This window comes from Phyllobates terribilis, unplaced genomic scaffold (genome assembly GCF_046119375.1).
Source record: "Phyllobates terribilis strain yellow unplaced genomic scaffold, ASM4611937v1 Scaffold_8__6_contigs__length_399053987, whole genome shotgun sequence".
Taxonomy (NCBI): domain Eukaryota; kingdom Metazoa; phylum Chordata; class Amphibia; order Anura; family Dendrobatidae; genus Phyllobates; species Phyllobates terribilis.
In genome coordinates this window covers 322434939-322459139 of record NW_027362768.1, presented here as the reverse complement: position 1 = coordinate 322459139, position 24201 = coordinate 322434939, and the positions used below count along the sequence as shown (strand labels likewise).

The 24201-nt window shown below is 48.2% G+C and overlaps 1 protein-coding gene across 1 annotated transcript in view; it reads left to right on the top strand.

The window, feature by feature from the left end:
- Positions 1–9610: 9610 nt before the first annotated feature.
- Positions 9611–24201, top strand: part of ARHGEF3 (Rho guanine nucleotide exchange factor 3) — a 362873-nt gene continuing 348282 nt past the window's right edge. Inside the window, exon 1 of the mRNA XM_073644608.1 lies at positions 9611–9824. Coding sequence (XP_073500709.1) covers positions 9787–9824 — 38 coding nt within the window. The 5' untranslated portion in view covers positions 9611–9786. The remainder of the gene's footprint in view (positions 9825–24201) is intronic.

Sequence of the window (24201 nt, the reverse complement as noted above, 5' to 3'; positions counted from 1 at the left end):
CGGTAGTAGGTCTGGCCACTGGTTTCTCTCCTCAAGTGGTATGGTCTTCAGCAGGTCGATGATGATGTTATTCATCTTTTCGCAGAGACCGTTGGTTTGTGGGTGGTAAGGTGTAGTTCTTATCTTTTTACAACCGTACAAATGGCAGAACTCCTTGAACAGCTCAGCCTCAAAGGCCGGGTCTTGGTCCGTCAGCACCTGCTCAGGGTAACCATGGGGTCTACAGAAATACACTTGGAACATCTTTGCTGCTGTCTCCGCCGTCAAGTCTTTGACAGGGGCGACCACCAGGAAACGTGAGTAGTGATCCACCATGGTCAGAGCATAGGAGTACCCTGACCTGCTGGGGGACAGCTTGACATGGTCCAGGGCCACGATCTCCAGGGGCCGGGTCATCTTGATGGGTTGCAGGGGTGTCTTCTGGCTGCTGAAGTCTTTTCTTCTAAGGCCACGGGGTCCACAGTCCCGGCACCACCTCTCAATGGAGCTGCACATTCCTACCCAGTAGAATCGACACTTCAGCAGGGTCTCTAGCTTTTTCCAGCCAAAGTGCCCCGCCTGATCGTAGTAAGCTTCTAATACCATCTGGATGTCTGTCTTCGGGACTACTATCTGCGATACCATCTCATGAGTTCTTGGATTAACGTACCTCCGGCACAGCTTCTCACGGTAGATAAACAACCGGCTTCTCTCATTCCACAGCTGCTTTGCTTGCAGAGACGCTTCCTTCTCCAGGGAGGCACCTTCTTGGGTTATCAGCTGTTTGATGCGGCTGACAACCGGGTCACTGTCCTGGTTCTCATTCCAGCTGTGGTGAGGCAGGGGGTTAACATCTTTCCACGCTGCTTCCTGGAGGCTCGTTGCTCGTGGATCATCCCATTCCGATGAAAGGCAGGTAGTTCTATCTCTTCCAAGTCATCCACTTCTTCTTCTGTGTCTGACTGGTGAGGCATCCTAGACAGGGCATCGGCGTTGGCGTTCTTGCTGCCCGCCCGGTATTTGATTGTAAATTGGTAGTTTGACAGCCGAGCCATCCATCGTTGTTCCAGAGCTCCCAACTTAGCTGTTTCAAGATGGGTCAAGGGGTTGTTATCAGTGAAGGCAGTGAACTTGCTGGAGGCCAAGTAGTGCTTAAACCTTTCAGTGATGGCCCAGACCAAGGCCAGGAACTCCAACTTAAAGCTGCTATAGTTCTCTGTTTTCTTCTCAGTCGGGCGGAGCTTCCTGCTTGCGTATGCGATCACTTTCTCTTGGCCACTCTGCTTCTGACTTAGAACAGTGCCCAGCCCTTCGTTGCTGGCATCTGTATACAGCAGGAACGGTTGGCTGTAGTCAGGGTAGGCTAGGATCTCATCGCCTGTCAGGATCTCCTTCATCTCCTGAAATGACTCGGCTTGCTCCTTACCCCAGTGGAATGGTGGATTTCTGCCTTTGGGGGACTGCCCTACTAGGAGGTCTTGCAGAGGAGCTGCTTTCTTAGTGTAGTCCTTTACGAACCTCCGGTAGTATCCGACTAGTCCCAGGAACTGACGCACCTCCTTGAGGTTCTTCGGCTCCGGCCACTTCTGGATGGCTGTGACTTTCTCCGGGTCTGGTGCTACCCCTTCTGGACTGACAATGTGCCCCAGGTACTGTACCTTTCTCTTGAGCAGGTGGCACTTTGAGGGCTTCAACTTCATCCCGTACCGGGACAGCGACTCAAATACCTCTGCCAGGTGTTTCAAGTGGTCCTCGTAAGTTCTGGAGTACACTATTACATCGTCCAGGTAGAGTAACATAGTCTCGAAGTTGTGGTGTCCCAGGCAGCACTCCATCAATCTCTGGAATGTTCCAGGGGCATTGCAGAGTCCAAACGGCATACTGTTAAACTCGCAGAGTCCCATCGGGGTTGTAAAGGCCGTCTTCTCCCAATCCTCCTCAGCCACAGCTACATGCCAGTACCCACTAGTGAGGTCAAGGGTGGAAAAGTAATTTGCAGACTTTAAGGCAGCTAGGGACTCCTCTATGCGTGGTAAAGGGTATGCATCTTTATGTGTAATGCGATTTACTTAACGATAATCTACACACATTCTCATGCTCCCGTCCTTTTTCCTAACTAGCACTAGGGGAGCGGCCCAGGGACTACAACTGTCCCTTATTACTCCCGCCTTCCTCATGTCCTGCAGCATTTCCTTAGCCTTCTGGTAGTGTGCTGGTGGTATAGGCCTGTAACGTTCTTTGATTGGGGAATGGTCACCTGTGGGGATATGATGTTGAACCCCCTTAATTCTCCCGAAGTCTAGTGGATGTTTACTGAACACCTGCGAGTATTCTTGTACCAGCCGGTGTACACCCTGTTTTTGATGGGCAGGAGTGGTGTCTGTCCCAACATGGAGCCGTTGACACCAATCCTCCACCTGGGTTGCAGGGTCATTATCCTCCACTTCGTCTGGTGAAGTTAAGGACTCCGCCTCATGAATGCAGTTGTTATTGACAGCATGTAATTTGGCAACAGTGGCATAACGTGGCAGTCTGACCTCATCTTCCCCTAAATTGAGAAGACGGACGGGCACCCTCCCATTACGTACATCTATCACTCCCCTGGCGGCTAAGAGCGTGGGTCTATGCTCGGAGCAAAAGGGTTCTACTACTGCCTGGTAGCTCTGTCCTCTAAGACCTATAGCAGCTCTACACCAGATGAGCATTTCACTCATTGGGGGGATGACAATGGGTATGGGGTCTGTTACCCGCACGTTACCAATTTCACCTTCCGTTAACCTCACTTGCTGTTGGTACATCAGGACTCGGATCTCCTTCTGCAGCGCCCTCCTCTGTCCTGGTCTGGCAGTGTCAGCTATCTATTGGAGCAAGAACACAACTTCTCCCAAACAGTTACCAACAATGTTAGTGCCAAGTACCATACACGGATTGGTGTCATCAGGATTAGTCTCTACTACAATTAGCCGCTGGTCCTTCAGCTCCACTCTCCCCACCTTTACAGTCACATTCTTGACCCCGATTAGGTTAAGTGGGAGTCCATTAGAGCCATAAACAGAAAGATTTGGAGCAGGCGGACGTAGGTCGTCCATGGACCAGAACCTCTTGTAGAGGACGTCAGGCATGATGGTTACCTGAGATCCTGTGTCCAGCAGGGCGTGCGTCGGGATCCCGTCCAGCACAATGGACAGGAAAGGTCTTCCTCCGACGAACCTGTTGTACCAGTCTGATGGGCCTGGTGAGTTTACTCCTGGGTGTCGGCCCTCGGACCCAGGGTTTTCTCGTTTAAAGGCCAATTCTGGGTGATGAGTCCGGTCTTGCGGCAGCGGTAGCAGGTAAGGTCCTTTTGTGGACGGCGCTGGTCACTGGTCCTCGGTGAGGGTGGTGTTGGCCTCCTCCTCCTTCGCATTCAGGGGACATCCTCAGGGCTATCGGCTAACAGGATTTTCCCTCCTTCCTCGGGTTCCGTCCGCAGCTGCAGAGCACTCAGCACAGTGGTCAGGGTTTTGCTCAACTGACGCACCTCAGAGCGCAGACTGTCCAGTTCTCTAGGGGACGTTGCTGGAACCTTGGCTTCAGCAGCCACCGGGGAAAAGGTGGGTGTTGCAGGCACTGGGGTAGCCCCACCCTGGTAACATTGGATGGCATTTGTTTACTGGGGCTGCAGTCCTTTTATAGCCATGTCCTTAAGGTTGTCAAAGGTGGCATCTGGGTGATCCAGGGACCACCAACGCACAGTCCTGCTCTCCTCTGGAGACTTCAGTCCTCGGACAAACTGTTCCTTCAGCATTTTGTTCTCATTTTCTATGCTGGTCGGACTAACCTGTTTCAGAGCCTGCAGGGCCCCTTGTAAACGCCAGGCATAGTCCCGAACATTGTCCTCCGGTTGTTGGGAACAGCTGTAGAACCTCATCCGGAGGTCCGCCTCAGTAAGGTCCTCAAAGACAGTCTGTAGTTTTTGAAATATTGTGGACACTGACTCTTGGTCTGCGGCCGACCATGTTTCCACTTCCCGTTCCGCAGCATCAGTCAGTTGTCCCAATACGACAGCGGCTCTTTGTTTGCCGGTCATAGCATACATGTCTAGGATACCACATATCTTCCGTTTGAATCCAGGCAGGGTATCTGGTTTGCCGTTATACTGGGGGAGCCACTTTGCTCCAGGAATGTACGGTAAAGTCATAGGAATGACAGGTGTTACTGGCGCTGTTGGTGGAGCGGCGGCTTTGGCCTGCTCATCATCGGGCGCGGGTTGAACTTCAGGAACGTTGACCGGCATGTCGGCGTTCTGCTATTCGTAGGACACCTTGGCGCCCCCCTAGTTAACCGTGGCCTACCTTCTAGTTTTTCTTCCGGTAGGCCGCAGCTCCGCAGGTGACGGTCGTCTTCAGGACCTTGCGTCGCTTGCGTCCTACCTCAGAGCGTTCGGCGACGCTCCTTACAGGACCTGGCGCTTCCTGGTTTGACGTCGAAGCGTGTGGCGTGTCCGGGGTTTCGCGCTCTTATGCAGGTACGCCCCTGACTCGCCCCCTGGGCCGTGGGGTACCCGGAACAGGGCTTCTGCACGATGCTGGGGGTAGTAGTGGCAACCCGATCCCGTGGCTCAGGGTGGTCAGACCAATGTTGTGGCAGTCTATTTATCAGTGTTTTGAATGTCGGACTACGCCACCCGTGGATTGCGGTCAGGGATAACCGCCGCTGCGAGGCAGACCGCTGAGGCTGGTGTTGGTGTGCAGCACAGGGGTAGGATAACTCCCCACGGGAAGAGTGTAGCCTCAGGGCAGTGTAGGTGGATGCTGGGGTGATAGTAAGAATTCAGAGTCCGCTTCAAACAGTCCAGGGTCTTTATTGCAGATGTTATTACTGACCCAACAGGAGTACCGGTTAGGAGTGGGCCTGGGTATCTGAGAGCATTCGGGCGAGCCCCACTGGTCAGGGTGAGTGTGTAGGCCTACCGTTCTCTCTCTATGCTCTTGCTGACTATCCCGCTTTTCGTGGTGTAATAGCCCACGTCCCTGAGCTGGCCATGTACTTTGCCTGTATGGCTTGCGACTCGGGCCTTGGGTACCTTTTGCTTCTCCTTGCTGTACTGGTCCCTCTGTGTGGCGGAGCCTCCAGGCTTCTTAGGCCAAGGGACCTGAAATCCCTCGCGGGTTGGTTCTCTGCTGCTGGGCTTGCAACCCTGACAGCCTCAGACCCCAATGTCCGGTTGTGTACTTCTCTCAGCCAGGACCGGCTCTCGTCACCTCTGTCCCTGGCTTGCAGTCTCTCCTCTGCCTCACGGCCTCCTCAGCTGCTGCTGACCTGTCCCTTCCTCTGAGAACCCTTCTGGTCACTTCAGAAGTGGGTTCTGGTCTCTCTAACCCTGCCCCAGTTCCAGCTTTTATAGGGGCAGCCTGCTCCCCCTACTGGCCTGGGACAGGAGGTGCTGCATGCTAATGGTACCTGACCAGGGAACCTCCCTCCTGCTCTCAGACACAGCCTTTAATATTTGTGGCATCCAGGCCTGGGGTGACACACCCCTACTTTTTCCCGTGGTTACGCCCTTTTTCTCGCTCGGCGGCCCAACAATGGCGGCAATCTTCACAACTATACGTACACAGTTCAGAATAAAGGCGCACAGTACCCGGTGGTAACGGGCATAACACTGCAGCGTTTCAGCGGGCACGTGATCCTGTTCGTGATGCCAGGAGGAGATGACTCGCCCAGGGGAATGGGGATGACTCGGTACCCGAGCCTTTAGCCTGGCCTTTTTAGGGATGTCGCGGTGGTCGGCTCCCGGGCCCATTCCCTGGGGGTTGCTCCTTAAAAGCGTTTATGGTTGTTTGTTTATTTTATAAAAGTTTGTGACGCCACCTGTGGTTTCTGGTGAGATTCACCAGCGCTGCGCAGTCCACTGAGGCCAATGATAAGGCAGCTGGATGGTATAGCTCCCCACAGGTGGAGCTACGCCTCAGGGCAGCGTACAGAAAGGGGAATGCAGGACAGGCGAGACCCAGCCGGGTCAGAGCAAGAACAGGGACAGACACGATAGTCACTTCAGTACCTTTTACTGATGGAAATTCAGGCACGTCCCAGAGCACTGTAGGGTGAAGGGTGCATATCAGGATCCTCCCCAATGAGCGGGTTTTGGGCTTCCTGTTTCTTGCCTTTGCGTAGTAAATTTCTGACCTGCCTGGAGCTAGGCCTAACTTTGTCTCTGTCCTGCGCTGGCTGACCTTGTGGTAGGGCCTTTCCTTGGAGTACACGCTCCTCAGCTTGCGGGGCCTATGTGTCTCCTGGCTCTGTTACGTATCAGCACTTTAGCGATCCTGGGACTTGTAGTTCCCCAGGGATTCCGATTATATCTTACTGGGTCATAGAGATCCCGGTAAGCTTTGGACCCAGTGTCCGGTAAATTCTTCGGGGTGAGCAAGTTAAGCTCCTCTGCCCCCTATGTACTAACTCTCCACTCGCCTTCGGCCTACTCGGGCCCTCACTAGTCTGCTCACACTAACGGCAGCTTGCCGCGCTTCACCGATCTTATGGCGCCGGCACACCTAAAGCTCACTTCTCTGAGCTACACTGAGTCTTGATCTGGATAAGCTCCACTGCAGGATAGCAATTGCAGGAGCTGGAACAGGCTTTTGTCCTCTGAGGTAACTCTTCTCAGACTGTACTGGATTCACTGCTAAACCAGACTCAACTAGACTCACGAATAGACTAACTTGTTTCTGCTTCTCACTCTGCAGGAACTGAACTGCCTGGCTCCACCTTCCCTATTTATCTATCCCTAACGGGCTCCCTCTGCTGGTCTGAGGTGGAAGGTGGAGATGTGTGAACGGTTATGGGGGCCTCTTGTGGAGGAATCCATCAATGCATTCTTCCAGGATCTGAGATACCAAGCGCAGCTGGGCGTCACACACACACACACACACACACACACACACACACACACACAGGCATATACACACACACAGGCATATACACACACAGGCATATACACACACACAGGCATATACACACACACACAGGCATATACACACACACAGGCATATACATAAAAATTCATACAAACACACACAAATATTACACTACCTGTACAGTACAGACGCGCTCCTAAGGCGGGAGACTGCAGTGCAGGGCACGCTGTGATGTCACTTTTAGCAGATGTGCGTCCCTGTCTGCTGAGTGTGACACTGCAGTGCCGCCCCTGCTCTGCTCTTCAGCTCTCCTGCTCCCAGGCCCCTCCCGCTACTGTCCTGGGCATCGCGACGGTGAGAGTGCGTGCGCGCACCCTTAAAGGGCCCGCGACCACTTTTTTTTCCCTTTTTTTAAAAATTCTCCTCTGTCTTCTCTACAGGGGGCCTGGGGCCCACGGGGAAATTTCCCGGCACCCCGCCAGGCCAGTCCGAGCCTGGGAGCCAGTGAAGGGATTTGCAAAGGGGGGTAGCAGAGGAGTAGCGAGGCGAGAGATGAACAAGTCGTGCAGCAGAGTTAAGGATGGACTGGAGGGGTGAGAGAGTATTAGCAGGTAGGCCACAGAGGAGGATGTTGTAGTAGTCGAAGCGGGAGATGATGAGGGCATGCACAAGCAGTTCAGTAGATTGAGGGTTGAGGAAAGGACAGATTCTGGAAATATTTTTGAGCTGGAGGCGACAGGAGGTGGCGAGAGCTTGGGTGAGGGGTTTGAAGGACAGGGCAGAGTCAAGGGTTACTCCGAGGCAGCGGACTGTCAGTATAGCGGAAAGAGTGATGTCATTTATTGTGATAGAAAGATCAGGTCGGAAAGATATGCGAGATGGGGGAAAGAAAATGAGTTCAGTTTTGTCCACATTGGGCTTGAGGTAGCGGGAAGAGAAGAAGGAGGATATGGCTGCTAGACATGCTGGGATTCTGGACAGCAGAGAGGTGACGTCTGGGCCAGAGAGGTAGATCTGGGTGTCATCAGCGTACAGATGGTACTGGAAGCCATAGGATTTTATGAGCTGTCCCAGGCCAAGGGTATAGATTGAGAAGAGTAGGGGTCCTAGGACAGAGCATTGAGGGACTCCAACAGAGAGGGGGCGGGGTGAGGAGGTAGTGTGGGAGTGGGAGATGCTAAATGTGGGGTTAGAAAGGTATGAGGAGATCCAGGATAGGGCAAGGTCTTTGACACCAAAGGAAGAGAGGATCTGTAGTAGGAGGCAGTGGTCAACTGTATCGAAAGCAGAGGACAGGTCAAGAAGAAGTACAGAGAATTGTCTGTTAGCTTTGGCTGTAAGTAAGTCATTGGTGATTATGGTAAGGGCAGTTTCGGTGGAATGGTGGGAGAGGAAGCCAGATTGTAGGTTGTCGAAGAGAGAGTTGGATGAAAAGTGGGAGGAAAGTTCAGCGTGAACGTGTTGCTCAAGGAGTTTGGAGGCAAATGGGAGCAGAGATATGGGGCGATAGCTGGACAAGGCGGTTGGGTCGAGGGATGGCTTTTTGAGGATGGGCGTGATTGTGGCATGTTTGAAGGCAGCGGGCAAAGTACCAGAAGATAGTGATAGGTTGAAGAGATGGGTTAGGGATAGGATGAGTGTGGGGGTGAGGTTGGGGAGGAGGTGGGATGGGGTTGAGTGCACGTGGTGAGGTGTGATTTGGAGAGGAGACGAGTAAGGTCTCTCTCCGTGATGTTGGGAAGGGAGGTAATGGGGGTAGGGAAATGGTGTGGAAAACAAAGGGGTTGTGGTGGTCGGGCTGTAAAGACTTGCCTTGTTTGGTCAATCTTGTTTTTGAAGTGTGCGGCAAACTCCTCAGCAGAGATGACGGAGGTCGGAGGGGGGCAGTGGAGGGCGGAGGAGAGAGTTAAAAGTGTTGAATAGCTGTTTGGGGTTGTAGGATAGGGAGGATATGAGGGTTGTGAAGTAGGCCTGTTTAGCAGAGGTGAGTGCTGACTTGAATGTGAGTGTTGCTTGTTTGAATGCAGTGAAGTCATCTTGAGTATGTGTTTTCTTCCAACGCCGCTCCGCAACCCTGGACGCTTGTTGAAGCTGTTTAGTGAGGTTGTTGTGCCAGGGTTGCCTGTTGACTCGTCGCGCTCTGCCATGCACAAATCTATAATATCTATTAAAATCCATCCACCTGTCAATCATCTATTATCTATCAATAGATAATAGATATAATAGATAGATGATAGATATAATAGATATGATAGATGATCGATAATAGATATAATAGATGATAGACAGTAGATATAATAGATGATAGATAAATGATAGATGATTATCTATCATCTATTATATCTACTATCTATATCATCGATTATATCTATTATTGATCATCTATCTATCATATCTATCATCTTTCATCTATCATATCTACTATCTATATCATCGATTATATCTTCTATCATCTATTATATCTATTATCTGATAGTAGATAATAGATAGATGATAGTAGATATAATAGATGATAGATAGTAGATAACAAGATGAAAGATGATTGATATAGATAATAGATATAATAGATGATAATCATTTATCTATCTATCCATCACATATATATCTGTAGCTATCTACTGTTTCTATCAATCTATGATCTATTTATCTGACTATCTCTATCTGTGCCTTATGCCGGTGTGCAGTCTGGGCGGTAGTCCCGGGTGTCAGGACCGGGCAGGAGGAGGGAGCAGGCGGGGTTTGGTGCTTGCACTGAGGGCAGAGTTACAGGACAGCTCGGTTCGTACAGCGGCGCCGCTTCATCTCCTCAGTGCACCCGAGTTTTATAGGAGCAGCCGGGGCTGAAGTGCCGGCAGTGACCGGCAGTGACCGGCGGAGCCCGGAGCCTCCAGCAGCCGGCGCCGCTCTCATGCATCAAGAAGGAAACGTGAGCAGTGCTGCGGAGAGGTGAGACAGCATGTAGTGCAGCCTGGGGGACTACAGCGCCCAGCACCGCGCACAGCACTGATGGGGGCTGCGCTCTCCACCCCAGACTTCTGTATACTCTTATATTCCCTCAGTGTCTTGTGTGGAGACACTAATGTAATATATGCCATATATTTATAGATATGTATGTATAGAGAGATATAATTAGTCGTAATTAATGCAAAGTATATGCCAAGGTGAGGCGCCATATATTATATACACAGGGCGGCGTATTCTGTGTCTGTGATGGTTTCACGAAAATTGCGCACAAACTGACAGTGACCCCAGATTGAGAGACACAGCATAAGTTTTAACCAGGACCAATCACAGGACTGTAAGCTGATGTCACTGCGGTGCCCGTAGCCCTGTGATGCCGATAGCCCTGTGACGCCCGTAGCCCTGTGACACTTGCAGCCCCGCGATGCCCATAGCCCCATGATCCCTGTAGCCCCGTGGCGCCCATAGCCCCGTGATCCCTTTAGCTCTGTGATGCCCGTAGCCTTGTGATGCCCGTAGCTCCATGATGCCCGTAGCCCTTTGATGCCCGTAGCCCTGTGATGCCCGTAACCCCGTGATGCCCGTAGCCCTGTGATGCCCGTAGCCCTGTGATGCCCTTAGCCTTGTGATGCCGATAGCCCTGTGATCCCCGTAGCCCTGTGAAGCCCGTAGACCTATGACGCCCGTAGCCCTGTGACGCCCATAGCCCTGTGACGCCCGTAGCCCTGTGACGCCCGTAGCCCTGTGACACTTGTAGCCCCGCGATGCCCATAGCCCCGTGATCCCTTTAGCCTTGTGATGCCCGTAGCTCCGTGATGCCCGTAGCCCTGTGATGCTCGGTGCTCTGTGATGCCCGTAGCCCTGTGATTCCCATAGCCCCGTGATGACCGGTACTCTGTGATGGTGACTCTTCTATGTACACTGCAAATCTGCACAAATCAGCAGGAAAATCTGCAGCGATCTCATGCAGAATTTGGTTCAGATTTGGCTAAAAAATAAATAAATAAAAGTTTGTGGGGGGTGAGGCTACCTCTTGTCAACTTTACTGGAACATCCAACAAAAAAAAAGGGAAAACTGGACGGATTTCCAGAAAACTTGTAAAATGTTCTGTGTGCCATAGAACCCCCCTGCAAATAAGCAAAAAGCAGTACCTTAACTGGGGGTACAAAAAGTCACATTTTCTGCTAAAATCTCACATTTGTTCTAAAAAATTCAAATGTACATAAAATCCCTCCAAGGGGGACAGGATTAAATTTGTGCAAAACTTTTTCAACTTTTTATAAAGTTGCAATTGATGAATTAGCTGAGAACATCTGAAAATGCCAAACCGCATCCACAATGATGAACAAAAAAAAAACCAAAAAGACAACAACGGGCAAACACAAATGGAATAGAGTTAAAAAAGGCTCAAATGAAAAACAGCCCAAAAAACACCAAAACCTAAACAAAAAAGGCACAATATAATAATGAGTTGGGCCCTATGTTCCCAGCTGATTCTTTCTGTGAGGTAAAACATTTCTCTGTCTGTTTTTAAAGATGTTTTACCTCACAGAAAGCAGCAGCTGCGATCCCCCCCTGAACTGTCTGTATACTCTCTTTTGCTTCCTCCGCTGCTCTGGTATGATCAGACCATGGTCCTGCCCAATTTGACCAAAAATTGACTAAAGTCGCTGATTCCTGTGACGTGACGTGTGTATGGCCAGAGGTGTCATCAGAAAATAACTTATTCAATATATTTAACATATACACTGTGTTCCAAATTATTATGCAAATAATATTTTCTCAGATTTTCCCAAATTACCTATATGAATTGCAGTCATTGTAATTTTCCAGTCAAATAACTATTAGAGTACAATTGAAAGGTTTTTGTACAAACTGCCTATGATAACAGTATATTTAAAAAAAAATTAAAAACTCAAACTGCACTCAAAATGCATGTTCCAAATTATTATGCACAGCAGAGTTTTCAACCTTTTCATTTTAATAAAGAACAAAAAAAATGGTCATTTTTGCAATTATAAGCATTAGCAGGTTATTACAAACTGAAATCAAACAGTTTTCAACTCAAAACTTTATTCTAGGTGATGTTACATTTTCACATAGGACCCCTTGTTCGAAAGGAGCTTCTGAACGCTCTCATTCATTGAATTTGTCAGGTTTTGGATGGTTTCTGCTTCAGTTGTTGTGCATGAGGACAGAATACCCTCCCAGAGCGGTTGCTTAGATGTGAACTGCCTCCCGCCATCATAGACACTCCTTTTCATAATGCTCCAGAGGTTCTCAATGGGGTTGAGGTCAGGGGAGCATGGGGGTCACACCATAAGTTTGTCCCCTTTTATGCCCATAGCAGCCAGAGATGCAGATGTGTTATGTGCAGCATGAGACGGGGCTTTATCATGCATGAAATGATCTCGATGGTCCAGATGGATGGAGTGGAGGATGGCTGGTTTATGGACACCCCATGCAAACACGGCTACGGCGCTAACAAGGAGGAGGTGGAGTAATGTTTTGGGCTGGAATCATGGGGAGAGAGATTGTCGGCCCTTTTAGGATCTCTGAAGGGGTAAAGATGAACTCCATAATGTATGTTGAGTTTTTCAAACAGCACTTCCTTCCATGGTTCAAAAAGAAGAACCGTGCATTCCGCAGCAAGATCATTTTCATGCATGATAATGCCCCGTCTCATGCTGCACATAACACATCTGCATCTCTGGCTGCTATGGGCATAAAAGGGGGCAAACTTATGGTGTGGCACCCATGCTCCCCTGACCTCAACCCCATTGAGAACCTCTGAAGCATCATCAAAAGGAGTGTCTATGATGGCGGGAGGCAGCTCACATCTAAGCAACAGCTCTGGGAGGGTATTCTGTCCTCATGCAAAACAATTGAAGCAGAAACCATCCAAAACCTGACAAATTCAATGGACGAGAGAGTTCAGAAGCTCCTTTCGAACAAGCGGTCCTATGTGCAAATGTAACATCACCTAGAATAAAGTTTTGAGTTGAAAACTGTTTGATTTCAGTTTGTAATAACCTGCTAATGCTTATAATTTCAAAAATGACCATTTTTTTGTTCTTTATTAAAATGAAAAGGTTGAAAACTCTGATGTGCATAATAATTTGGAACATGCATTTTGAGTGCAGTTTGAGTTTTTTATTTTTTTAAAACTATACTGTTATCATAGGCAGTTTGTACAAAAACCTTTCAATTGTACTCTAATAGTTATTTGACTGGAAAATTACAATGACTGCAATTCATATAGATAATTTGGGAAAATCTGAGAAAATATTATTTGCATAATAATTTGGAACACAGTGTAAACCTGATTTTAAACAATAGGTCAGTAAACGATCGGCCGATGCATCGTTCAGCCAACAGCCATCTAATGTGTATGGCAGCCTAAGAATGTAGACTAAAGCCTGCGCATACACTTTAGTTGAAAATTGGCCAGACCGGCCCAACATTGGATGTGTATGGGGGCCTCCTGAGTCTCTTCCCACCAACGTTGTTGGGGAGACAATGATCGGGTATTTGGAATTTCAAGGTCTGGTCCTCGTGTTTTCGATGCAGATAAACTGCGGCCGGAGGTGTCTCTTCTCTGGTCACTGACAACACATGAACGCTCAGCGGAGAGGTCTTGTCCATGGGAACGTCAGGAGAGATAGGTGTCTGCCAACAAAAACCTACGAATAAGATATTTATTTGAAGACAGTCTTCAGATCTCGCTTATTTCAGAAATATGTTCTTACAACAGGCACTTATGGCATGTAGTAGGCTTGGTTCTGTTCCTGTATCTATGTAGTAAGCTATATTCTGTTCCTGTATCAATGCCACACATGTCAAATTCTGGCCCATGGGCCAAATCAGTGTGATTTGGTCCGCGACACCGGAACCCTATATGGGGCCATTATTCTGTCTGGAAGATTTTGTGGGGCCCATTATACTGTATGGAGGACTATGAAGGGCCCATTATACTGTACGGAAAGCTAAGTGGGGCCATTATACTGTATGGAGGACTATTATTAGTGAATGAAAATCCTCCTGAGGATAATTGCTCAATAATATGCATAAATTAAACTTATGTGCATGGTATTCTGGCAAATTAAGTACACCATTAGAAAAAAGTATCAAAAAATGTGCATTAGATCATTGCGAAAATTGAGACCATTGGTGAATGCGAGAGTTAAATTTAAGACTCCATGAGGCTTCTCTGGACGTTTTAACTTTACATTTCTTGTGATGGATACGGAGAAGGTGCTGGAGTTTTTCTAATCTACTTCCTACTGCTTCTTATCCCTGGATTTGCGACCAAGGATTTCCGTGCACCAGTGGACCCTTATGGCATATGCATGGTAGGCTGAAATTTTCCCCTTTTTTTTCCTTATATACCTGTGTTCATAGCAATTTTCGTGCCACCATCATTGCCAGGGCCACGTTTATTTTGCTCCATTTTTCATCACATTTATTGGTGGAGTCTTTTTGGTGTTCCATATGTATATACTGTATACTGGTTGGCCTGCAACTTTGTCCAAGTTTTTCATTTTGGTCCTCTGTGCGTTTGCGTTTGATCTATGCAGTAAGCTCCATTCTGTTCCTGTATCTATGTAATAAGCTCAGTTATGTTTCTGTATCTATTCAGTAAGCTCAATTCTGTTACTCTATGTCGTAAGCTCAATTTTGTTCCTGTATCTATGTATCAAGCTCCGTTGTTTTTGTATCTATGTAGTAAGCTTGGTTCTGTTTCTGTATCTATGCAGTACGCTCAATTCTGTTCCTCTATGTAGTAAGCTCAATTCTGTTCTTGTATCTATGTAGCAAGCTCCGTTATGTTTCTGTATCTATGCAGTAAGCTCAGTTCTGTTTCTGTATCTATGTAGTAAGCTCAATTCTGTTCCTGTATCTATGTAGCAAGCTCCGTTATGTTTCTGTATCTATGTAGTAAGCTCAGTTCTGTTTCTGAATCTATGTAGTAAGCTAGGTTCTGTTAGTGTATCTATGCAGTAAGCTCAATTCTGTTCCTCTATGTAGTAAGCTCAATTCTGTTCCTGTATCTATGTAGCAAGCTCTGTTATGTTTCTGTATCTATGTAGCAAGCTCCGTTATGTTTCTGTATCTGTGTAGTAAGCTTGGTTCTGTTCCTGTATCTATGTAGTAAGCTCGGTTATGTTTCTGTATCTATGCAGTAAGCTCAATTCTGTTCCTCTATGTAGTAAGCTCAATTTTGTTCCTGTATCTATGTATCAAGCTCCGTTATGTTTTTGTATCTATGTAGTAAGCTTGGTTCTGTTTCTGTATCTATGCAGTAAGCTCAATTCTGTTCTTGTATCTATGTAGCAAGCTCCGTTCTGTTTCTGTATCTATGTAGTAAGCTCAGTTCTGTTTCTGTATCTATGTAGTAAGCTCAATTCTGTTCCTGTATCTATGTAGCAAGCTCCGTTATGTTTCTGTATCTATGTAGTAAGCTCCGTTCTGTTTCTGAATCTATGTAGTAAGCTTGGTTCTGTTAGTGTATCTATGCAGTAAGATCAATTCTGTTAATGTATCTATGCAGTAAGCTCAATTCTGTTCCTCTATGTAGTAAGCTCAATTCTGTTCCTGTATCTATGTGGCAAGCTCTGTTATGTTTCTGTATCTATGTAGCAAGCTCCGTTATGTTTCTGTATCTGTGTAGTAAGCTTGGTTCTGTTCCTGTATCTATGTAGTAAGCTCGGTTATGTTTCTGTATCTATGCAGTAAGCTCAATTCTGTTCCTCTATGTAGTAAGCTCAATTTTGTTCCTGTATCTTTGTATCAAGCTCCGTTATGTTTTTGTATCTATGTAGTAAGCTTGGTTCTGCTTCTGTATCTATGCAGTAAGCTCAATTCTGTTCTTGTATCTATGTAGTAAGCTCAGTTCTGTTTCTGTATCTATGTAGTAAGCTCAGTTCTGTTCCTGTATCTATGTAGCAAGCTCCGTTATGTTTCTGTTTCTATGTAGTAAGCTTGGTTCTTTTAGTGTATCTATGCAGTAAGCTCAATTCTGTTCCCTTATCTATGTACCAGCCACCATTATTTTGAAAGCCTTTTACCTCTGCGGCTTAAATGTGGATATAAAAAACCAAGCAATGTGAACTGAGGTCTAAGATGGTACACATGCAAGAAATAGGAGCATGTTCACACTAGCAAAAAGAAGCAAAACCTACAAAAGACAAAAAATATATCTCATACCCTACCATCATTATATATAAATGTAAAGCAAAGTTGCATATTAAATATAGGGTACTTAGTGAACTATTTTTGATCAAAAAAAGTATACAAGCTGTCCCACCAGCGACAAGGTGACCCTAAATTGGGACGGTACCTACACTGTCTATATTAAAAACCTTACTGTATATCAAAGTTGAAGTAATGCATATAAAAGGGTAGACAAATAGGACCGGGTCCCAACTTCAGACCACCTAGGCCCGTGGTAAGCTACATATATACTAATCAGCTCAACAAAGGGGATGCCACACCCTTAATTTGCGCAGAATGCAAACAAGACAAAAAACCAAGCAATGTGAACTGAGGTCTAAGATGGTACACATGCAAGAAATAGGAGCATGTTCACACTAGCAAAAAGAAGCAAAACCTACAAAAGACAAAAAATATATCTCATACCCTACCATCATTATATATAAATGGCATCCCCTTTGTTGAGCTGATTAGTATATATGTAGCTTACCATGGGCCTAGGTGGTCTGAAGTTGGGACCCGGTCCTATTTGTCTACCTTTTTATATGCATTACTTCAACTTTGATATACAGTAAGGTTTTTAATATAGACAGTGTAGGTACCGTCCCAATTTAGGGTCACCTTGTCGCTGGTGGGACGGCTTGTATACTTTTTTTGATCAAAAATAGTTCACTAAGTACCCTATATTTAATATGCAACTTTGCTTTACATTTATATATAATGATGGTAGGGTATGAGATATATTTTTTGTCTTTTGTAGGTTTTGCTTAAATGTGGATATGTAGGCTAAAGTTGGGCTTCCGCAACTCGTGGGCCACTGCTTTGTGATTGCCTCCCAGGCCAAAATTTGCCAGCCAGTCCCTGGGCATATCCAATGGATGTTTAATACATACAGGTCCCAGTTCTGGAATCCGCACCTATCTGCATATCATGGATCCCCTGATCCCTCTTACGGACTGGTGCCTGATTGCAGTGGCAGGAGAGTTGGCTGCGTGTGCACTGGTCCTCTCCATTCACTACTATGGGAGCTCCGAATAAAACCGAGCAAATGTGCACGGCCGTATTCAGAACTGAACGGAGAGCACCGGCGCCATGTGCAGCCATCTGTCCTGTCACTGCAGACAGAAAGAAGGATCGAGAAACGCATGTTCAGGAGATAGATGGGACCTGCACCCATTAGACATTTATGGCATATCCTGTGTCATAACCCCTTTAACAACGATTGCTAAAATAAGCTATATCTGCAACTACCCATGGACCTGCATTGCCGATATTAACCTGAGACTCGGATCAAAAATCGGATATATCTCCGATTTTCCATGGACCACTCTGTCCGAGGAAAATTCCAACATGTGCACAGCCCTATAGAATATCACAGGTACAAGTGTTGTCTGTAAAAACCATGGATAGCACTTGTCCGAGAAAATCAGTGTGTGCACAAGCCCTATCAGAAAGGTGGACTACTCGCCCCGTTCCTCCACAGCTGATGTGCGCAGACATCTTTTTTTTTCTGTTGCATTCACAATGCCTCCTCTTCCATTTGCAGTAAAGGGGGTCACATATATTTATGTGGGAACAAACCAGAGAACCTGTTTAATATATTTTATTTCTAAGGGGATGGGACACCTGTCAAATTGTAAAGCAGGTGCCCAAAAGGCGAACTCGGGGGCAAAAGGGCACAACCCTGCTTGTTATATTGGTTAGTCATAAAAATGCATGTGGTGCACATTTTCTGCTCAGGACAACTGGGCTGTGATGGGATAAGGTCACTGAACGTGACAGCTGCGGACTTGGTGCTCCCTATACGGAGAGAAGTCAGCGCCCCAGGAATGCCCCCCGACTGCCATGCACTAAGTCATGCACTGGTAAATTCTGTGATATACGTGTGCTGCACCCTATGTGGTTTCTTTACAATGGTAGTCCATGGGCGATGATGGATGCCTATGTGCCTAGACGGAGGCATCTGTCAGACTTATACGTTGGGAAATCCTTGCAATGTATACTTTTAACCAGTTTCTAACATTGGGTTTTTCCATTTTTGCTCATTTGTTTTTTTTTCTCCCCTTCTTCCCAGTTATAACTTTTTATTTTTCCATCAATATGGCCATCTGAGGGCTTGAGTTTTGCGGGACGAGTTGTACTTTTGAACAACACGTTTGGTTTTACCATATTGTGTACTGGAAAACGGGACAAAAAAAATCAGTAAAATTGCAAAAAAAGTGCAATCCACAATTGTTTTTTTACCATGTTCACTGAATGCTAAAACTGACCTGCCATTATAATTCCCCAGGTCATTACGAGTTCGTACACACCAAACATGTATAGGTTCTTTTTTATTTAAGTGGTGAAAAAAAAATCCAAAGTTTGCAGAAAAAAAAAGTCGCTATTTTCCGAGACCCGTAGCGTTTCCATTTTTCGGGATCTGTAGCCGGGTGACGGCTTATTTTTTAAGCACCGAGCTGACTTTTTTATTGATACCATTTTGGGGTAGATACGATCTTTTGATCGCCCATTATTGCATTTTATTGCAATGTTGCGACGACCAAAAAAACCTAATTCTGGCGTTTTGATTTTTTTCTCATTACGCCATTTACTGATCGGATTAATTCTTTTCATATATTGATAGATCGGGCGATTCTGAAACCGGCGATACCAAATATGTGTATATGTGATTTTTTTTATTGTTTTCTTTTGAATGGGGCAAAAAGTGGGTTATTTTAAAGTTTTATATTTTTTTACATTTTTTAAAAACATTTTTTTTTGTACCTTTCACTTGCTTCAGTAGTCTCCATGGGAGATTAGAAGCTGCAATCATCCGATCGCCTGTGCTACACATAGCAAGGCTTCAGCTTTAGGCTATGTGCCCACGATGCAGAAATGCTCCGGATTTTTCCTGAGCGTTTCTGCATCTTCCTGGCAGAAAAAACGCATGCGGATTGTACATGCGGATTGTACATGCGGATTGTACATGCGGATTGTACATGCGGATTGTACATGCGTTTTTCCTGCCAGGGACTTGCGGAAGTGAAGCGTTCTTCACATGCATTTCTGCATGCGGGTTGACAAGCGCTTTACAAGCGATTTTAGCATCACATGGAAAGTGCTTGACAACTTGGTCACACTATATAAATCCATGCAACCGGCATGGATTAATATAGTGTGACCTAAAGAATGGTTAAAAATAAATCTATACTTACCTTCTGATGGCCCCCGCAGTCTTTATTCGATCCGTCCTGGCTTTCCGGAAGCTCGCGGTACACTGAAGGACCTGCCGACGTCAGCGCAGGTCCTTCAGTCCACCGCGAGCTGCTGGCAAGCGAAGAAAAGGACACCGGGGGACATCAGAAGGTAAGTATAATATTTATTTTTTATTTTATTCTTTTTTTACAGGTACTATGGTACTATGTGTAGTATAAAAAATGTTTAAAAGCACCCAGCTTTTTCCAAAATTAAAACATAAAATAAAAAAAAAAATAAAAAAATGTATATTTGGTATTGCTGCATTCATAAAAATCTGATCTATCAAAATGTAATACTATTTAACCACTATAGTTTCTTGGTCACTGCACCTCTGCCACTTAAAAAAACAATTCAATTAAAATTGCTGTAAGCTTTGTATGTACATTTTTTTTTTTTTACAAAAGAGCAGAATTTTTAAAACCTTAAAAAAAAACAAAAAACAACAAGCCATTTTCGGCACATTATTTTACATTGTAAATAATGCTCCACAAAAAAAGCCCAAACTTTTTTTGGCGTAAAATTTTTTTTTGGCTCTTGGAAAAAAGGAAGGGAAAAATGAAAATTGGCTGCGTCTGGAAGGGGTTATCTATTAAATATATAAAAAGTAAGGTATGAATTGTAGCAATGTTTAGGTGTTTATTTATTGGCTTGTTCTCCACGTTGCGTATATGTCACTATATGATGAGGCAGTTGTTTCGGGGGCATTGGGTGGCAGCTGTTGGCAGGCATCGGGGGGCATGTGCTGAGGCTGATGTGGGTGCCCGGCATTGCTTCTCTTTCTACATTTTTAATTACAGTGATCTGACAAAAAGTAGCATGTGGTCTTGTGGGAATCATCCTGCTCAAAATAATCATATCCCTAGATGTTCCATAAACACATGTAACACGGAGGCTTAGGTAACGCACTGCGTATGACTGCAGCTACATCAGCAGTGAGCCCCGGGACAGGGAGGCCACCAGAAAAGCCTTAGAAAGTTTAGAAAGTTTTATACAGTGACACAGTGAAGGTCCCCCTGGCCTAACAGATTAACAGTAAGTTCAGTGTCAATGTAATGTAGTCTTATCATGTGTATTCATATGCTGTGCCTTGAAAAAGTCTTCACACCCAGTGAACTTTTCCACATTATACCTGACGCGCCCCCTGGGCCATATTCTTTAGTGGGAATATCCGGAGCCGGATCAGATGGGGGTTGTAGTCTTCCGAGTGGCTGTGACCCGGTCCGTGCCCAGGGTGTCAAACTCAGTTGTATGTGGCAGTCCTACAGATGTTATTAAGTTCTTAATGTCGACTACGCCACCCGTTGTGTTGCGGTCACTATGGCCGCCGCTGCAGCAGGGTCCGCTGAGGCTGATGGTGTAGGTGCAGCTTGTGATGGTATAACCCCCAACGGGTGGGGTATAGCCTCAGGGGGTCAGGTGCAGAGGATGGGGGTTGTGGTGGTGCAGCGTAGATGTAAAATGAAGACAGGGTCGGGTTGTGCAGTTTAGGGTATTTACTCACTGCTGATGTTCCGGTCACTCCAGCTTCAAGTGACCTCCCGAGCCGTGCTGCGTCCACCAGGTCCTGGATCCAGCCAACCCCCAAGCGAGTCCGGAGCGTGACCCTGAGCTCTCCTTCTGTCCTTTCTGGCCGTCCCCACTATTGATCCACCCAGGTCCAGCTCCCTCGGGCCTTCTGTTGGGTGACCCTTGGCCTGGGGTTCCCTGACCCTCCACGTGGTATGCCTTCGTGGTGGATGTGGTGGGTGGCCGTGGCAGACGCTGCCCACGGCCTCCGGTCTCTGGCTGGGGTGTGTTTTTGCCCCCACCAGCTTGGGTTCCGGTACCCTGATGCCGACTCTTCACCCGTTGTTTGAATTTGGGGTCTTAGAGTCCTCTCTTCTGCTTCCCCCTCTGGGTCTTTCCTTCTTTCTCCTCTCTCTCTCTCTCTAGGGCTTCTCTGCTCCTCTTCCTCTGCTCTGCTCTGACAGACTGACTGACAGACTGACCCTGATCTCTGATGGTGCCCACCTTATATACACCCTCTATGTGTGAGCTCAGGTGACCAGCACCCAATGAGCTCCTATCTTTACCCAGGCTGCTCCCCCTATCTGCCCCTACACTACTGGGATGTACCACCCCCCTCCCACTCCAGCCAGGAACAGACTCGGTCGTACCTGCACATTTCTAAGTGGGAGTACCGTCGGCCTGTTCCTCGGAAATGGGATGTGTGTAGTGCATGCAGCCTACCGAGCTCAGGTCCACACTCCATCCTTACCCGGGAGTGGAATATCACACCTCTGGGTTGAGGTGCAATACCCCTGTAGCAGCCGAATCCTCAGGGTGCTACATTCCCCCCTGGTAAATCACAGCACGTCCTCGGGCTGTAAGACATAACACCAAAAACATACAAATTTTCGCATAAACATAAACATAATAAAACATCATATACTTTTCATAAAAAAACATTCTCGTCGCCTCTGGCTCCTCCTCCGGTCACTGTGCAACGTGTGACCGGGTAAAGTGCGACAGTCTTTGGAACTCGTGGCTTTCCTGTAAAACCGGTAGGGGGCGCTTTAGGACGCGCAACTATATACAGGGGTAGTGGCCGCTCTCAGTCCTCGGCCAGGTAATGGGAATAGGGATGACCGCTCTCAGTCCTCGGTCAGTGGGATTTAGGGGTTAAACGGGTAACAGTTCACACATGCTGGTCCCAACGGGGACTATATTAGCAGCAGTAACAGTTTCAGTTTCAGTTTATGATGCCCCGACGGGCAACTATATACAGCTCCTGCTTTGCTGTACTTAACGACGGCGTCCTCCTGCTCTTTCTTTATTGTTACCTTTGGCTCTAGTTTCAGACCCGTCCGGGTCCTCTTGTTCTTCCTCCTCACACCGCAGCTCTTCCTCCGTCAGACGATGCACATGGAGGGCGTAGGGTCCTTTGGCACACTTGTGCCGGGTGAAGGTGACCTCGTCCCCGATGTAAAGGTCACGACCTCTGTGTCCCTCCGGTAGGTGGGACTCAACGTCTCTCCTCGTCACGAAGACGTCGCCTAGGGTGCGGTGGTCTCGGATGAAGCCCCACCCATGCTGCATATTAAACTTTATCACAGTCCCGGTGGTGCGGGGACTATGCGCTGCACGGGGGTCTCTCCTGGCCCGGCTCTTCTGCTCCGCGCTCCTTATTTGAGCTTGCTGTTCCCGGACCCGCCTCTCTCTCCGCTCCCTCTCAAAGTCCTCGAGCTGTTGGCGGCAGCACTCAGCACGCTCCGCTGCAGCTGCCCGAGTCTCTTGAGTGAACCCCATGAGATCTTCTCCGGTGGGGTCCCACTCGAACTGCGCTTCTGCTAGCGGGGGCGAGATCCTCTTTACGGGCTTTGGAGCCGGGATCAGGGGTTCATCCAGGGGTCTCTCTCTCCGGAGTTGGGGATGGTGGAACTCCGGTGGCCATATAAATGGCTGCCCATCCGGGCACGTATGCTGGGCGTACAGGTCCTCTCCCAGATGCGGCACTTTAGGTCTTATGGGCGCGGTGGTGTTAGCGCCCGGGTTGCCCGGGCCTTGCGGCCAGGCCTGGGGTATCTGGAAGGTGAAGGGCACCGTAAGGACGGCGGCGCCCTGGGCTACTTGGCCCTGCGACCAGGCCGGGGGCTCCGCGGAGGTAGGGGGCGCTGTTGGTATTGCGGCGCCCGGGGGTACTAGGCCTTGCGACCAGGCTGATGGTACTTCCTGCTTGGTCACGCCCGGGGTCGAGGCGTGTGACGTCACAGGGGTCGCGGCTCCCGTTTGAGGCCTAGTCTGCGGCGGTGACGTTGCAGCGACGGGCACGGCAGGATAGACTTCGGGCTCTGCGACGGGGAGCTGGGGCAGGTTCGCGGTTTCCCAGTTTGGGGTATAGACGTCCCCTTTACCTGCCTCCACTCGTTCGGCTCCCTTCTCGGCGCCGTCTCCGGCCTTGAGTCCTCCTGCGCCATCCTCAGAGGCGGTCTGTCTCCTCGTCTTGGGTGGCGTGCTCCGCTGACAGGTCTCGGTCTGCTGGGCCATCTCACGGCTCCACTCCGCCAACATCTCTCGCTGCACCCGGGCCATCCTCCTTGCGAGGCCCTCCAGAGTGGTCTGTGCACACTCCCGGTCTCGGGGAAGCTGTGCTAGGACCTCCACTAGTCCTAGTGGGGTCATTGTTTCCAGCAGGCTCCTGACCAGCGGGTCGGTGCTGCTCTGCTCTCCTACAGTTGCTTCCAGCAGGCTCCTGGCCAGCGGGCCGGTGCTGCTCTGCTCTCCCTCCTCTGTTTCTAGCAGGCTCCTGGCCAACGGGCCGGTGCTGCTCTGCTTTCTCGCCATCTCCGGGTAAGCTCCTCCGATATTCTTCTCCAGGCTTCTTGCCTCCGGGTGCGCTCGCTCCAGACTGCTCCAGGCGGCACCCATCTTCGTTCTCTCCTTTCGTCTCCTCCCCCTTCGAGGGCGGTCCCGGGGCCACTTGGTGACTGTCAGCTCCAGGGGCTGTTCTTTCACGCTGACAGACACCTCTAGCATCACAGTCTCTGTTGGTGGGGGCGGTTTCCACTTTTGGCGCCATTTTCGGTCCTGGCCCACGATGGGAGGTGGCCTCTTGCCATCCTCTGGCACGCCCATAATGGCGTCCGCTCTTCCAAGGCGGGAAACCTTTGGAAATGGCGGGAATCGCTTCCCAGTGGCGGGAAACTCTGCAGATGGCGGGAAAAAGCTGTTAATGGCGGACAACCGGCGGGAATTGACTGGTGATGGGGTCCGATGGCGGGACCCTCCGGAACCGGCAGGAGACTTCTTTCTGAGGTAAACTTGCACTTTTCTTCAGGCACGCAGTACCCGGGTGTTGCGGGCACGTAATCCTGCCGACTACGCCAAAGTTGACGCGCCCCCTGGGCCATATTCTTTAGTGGGAATATC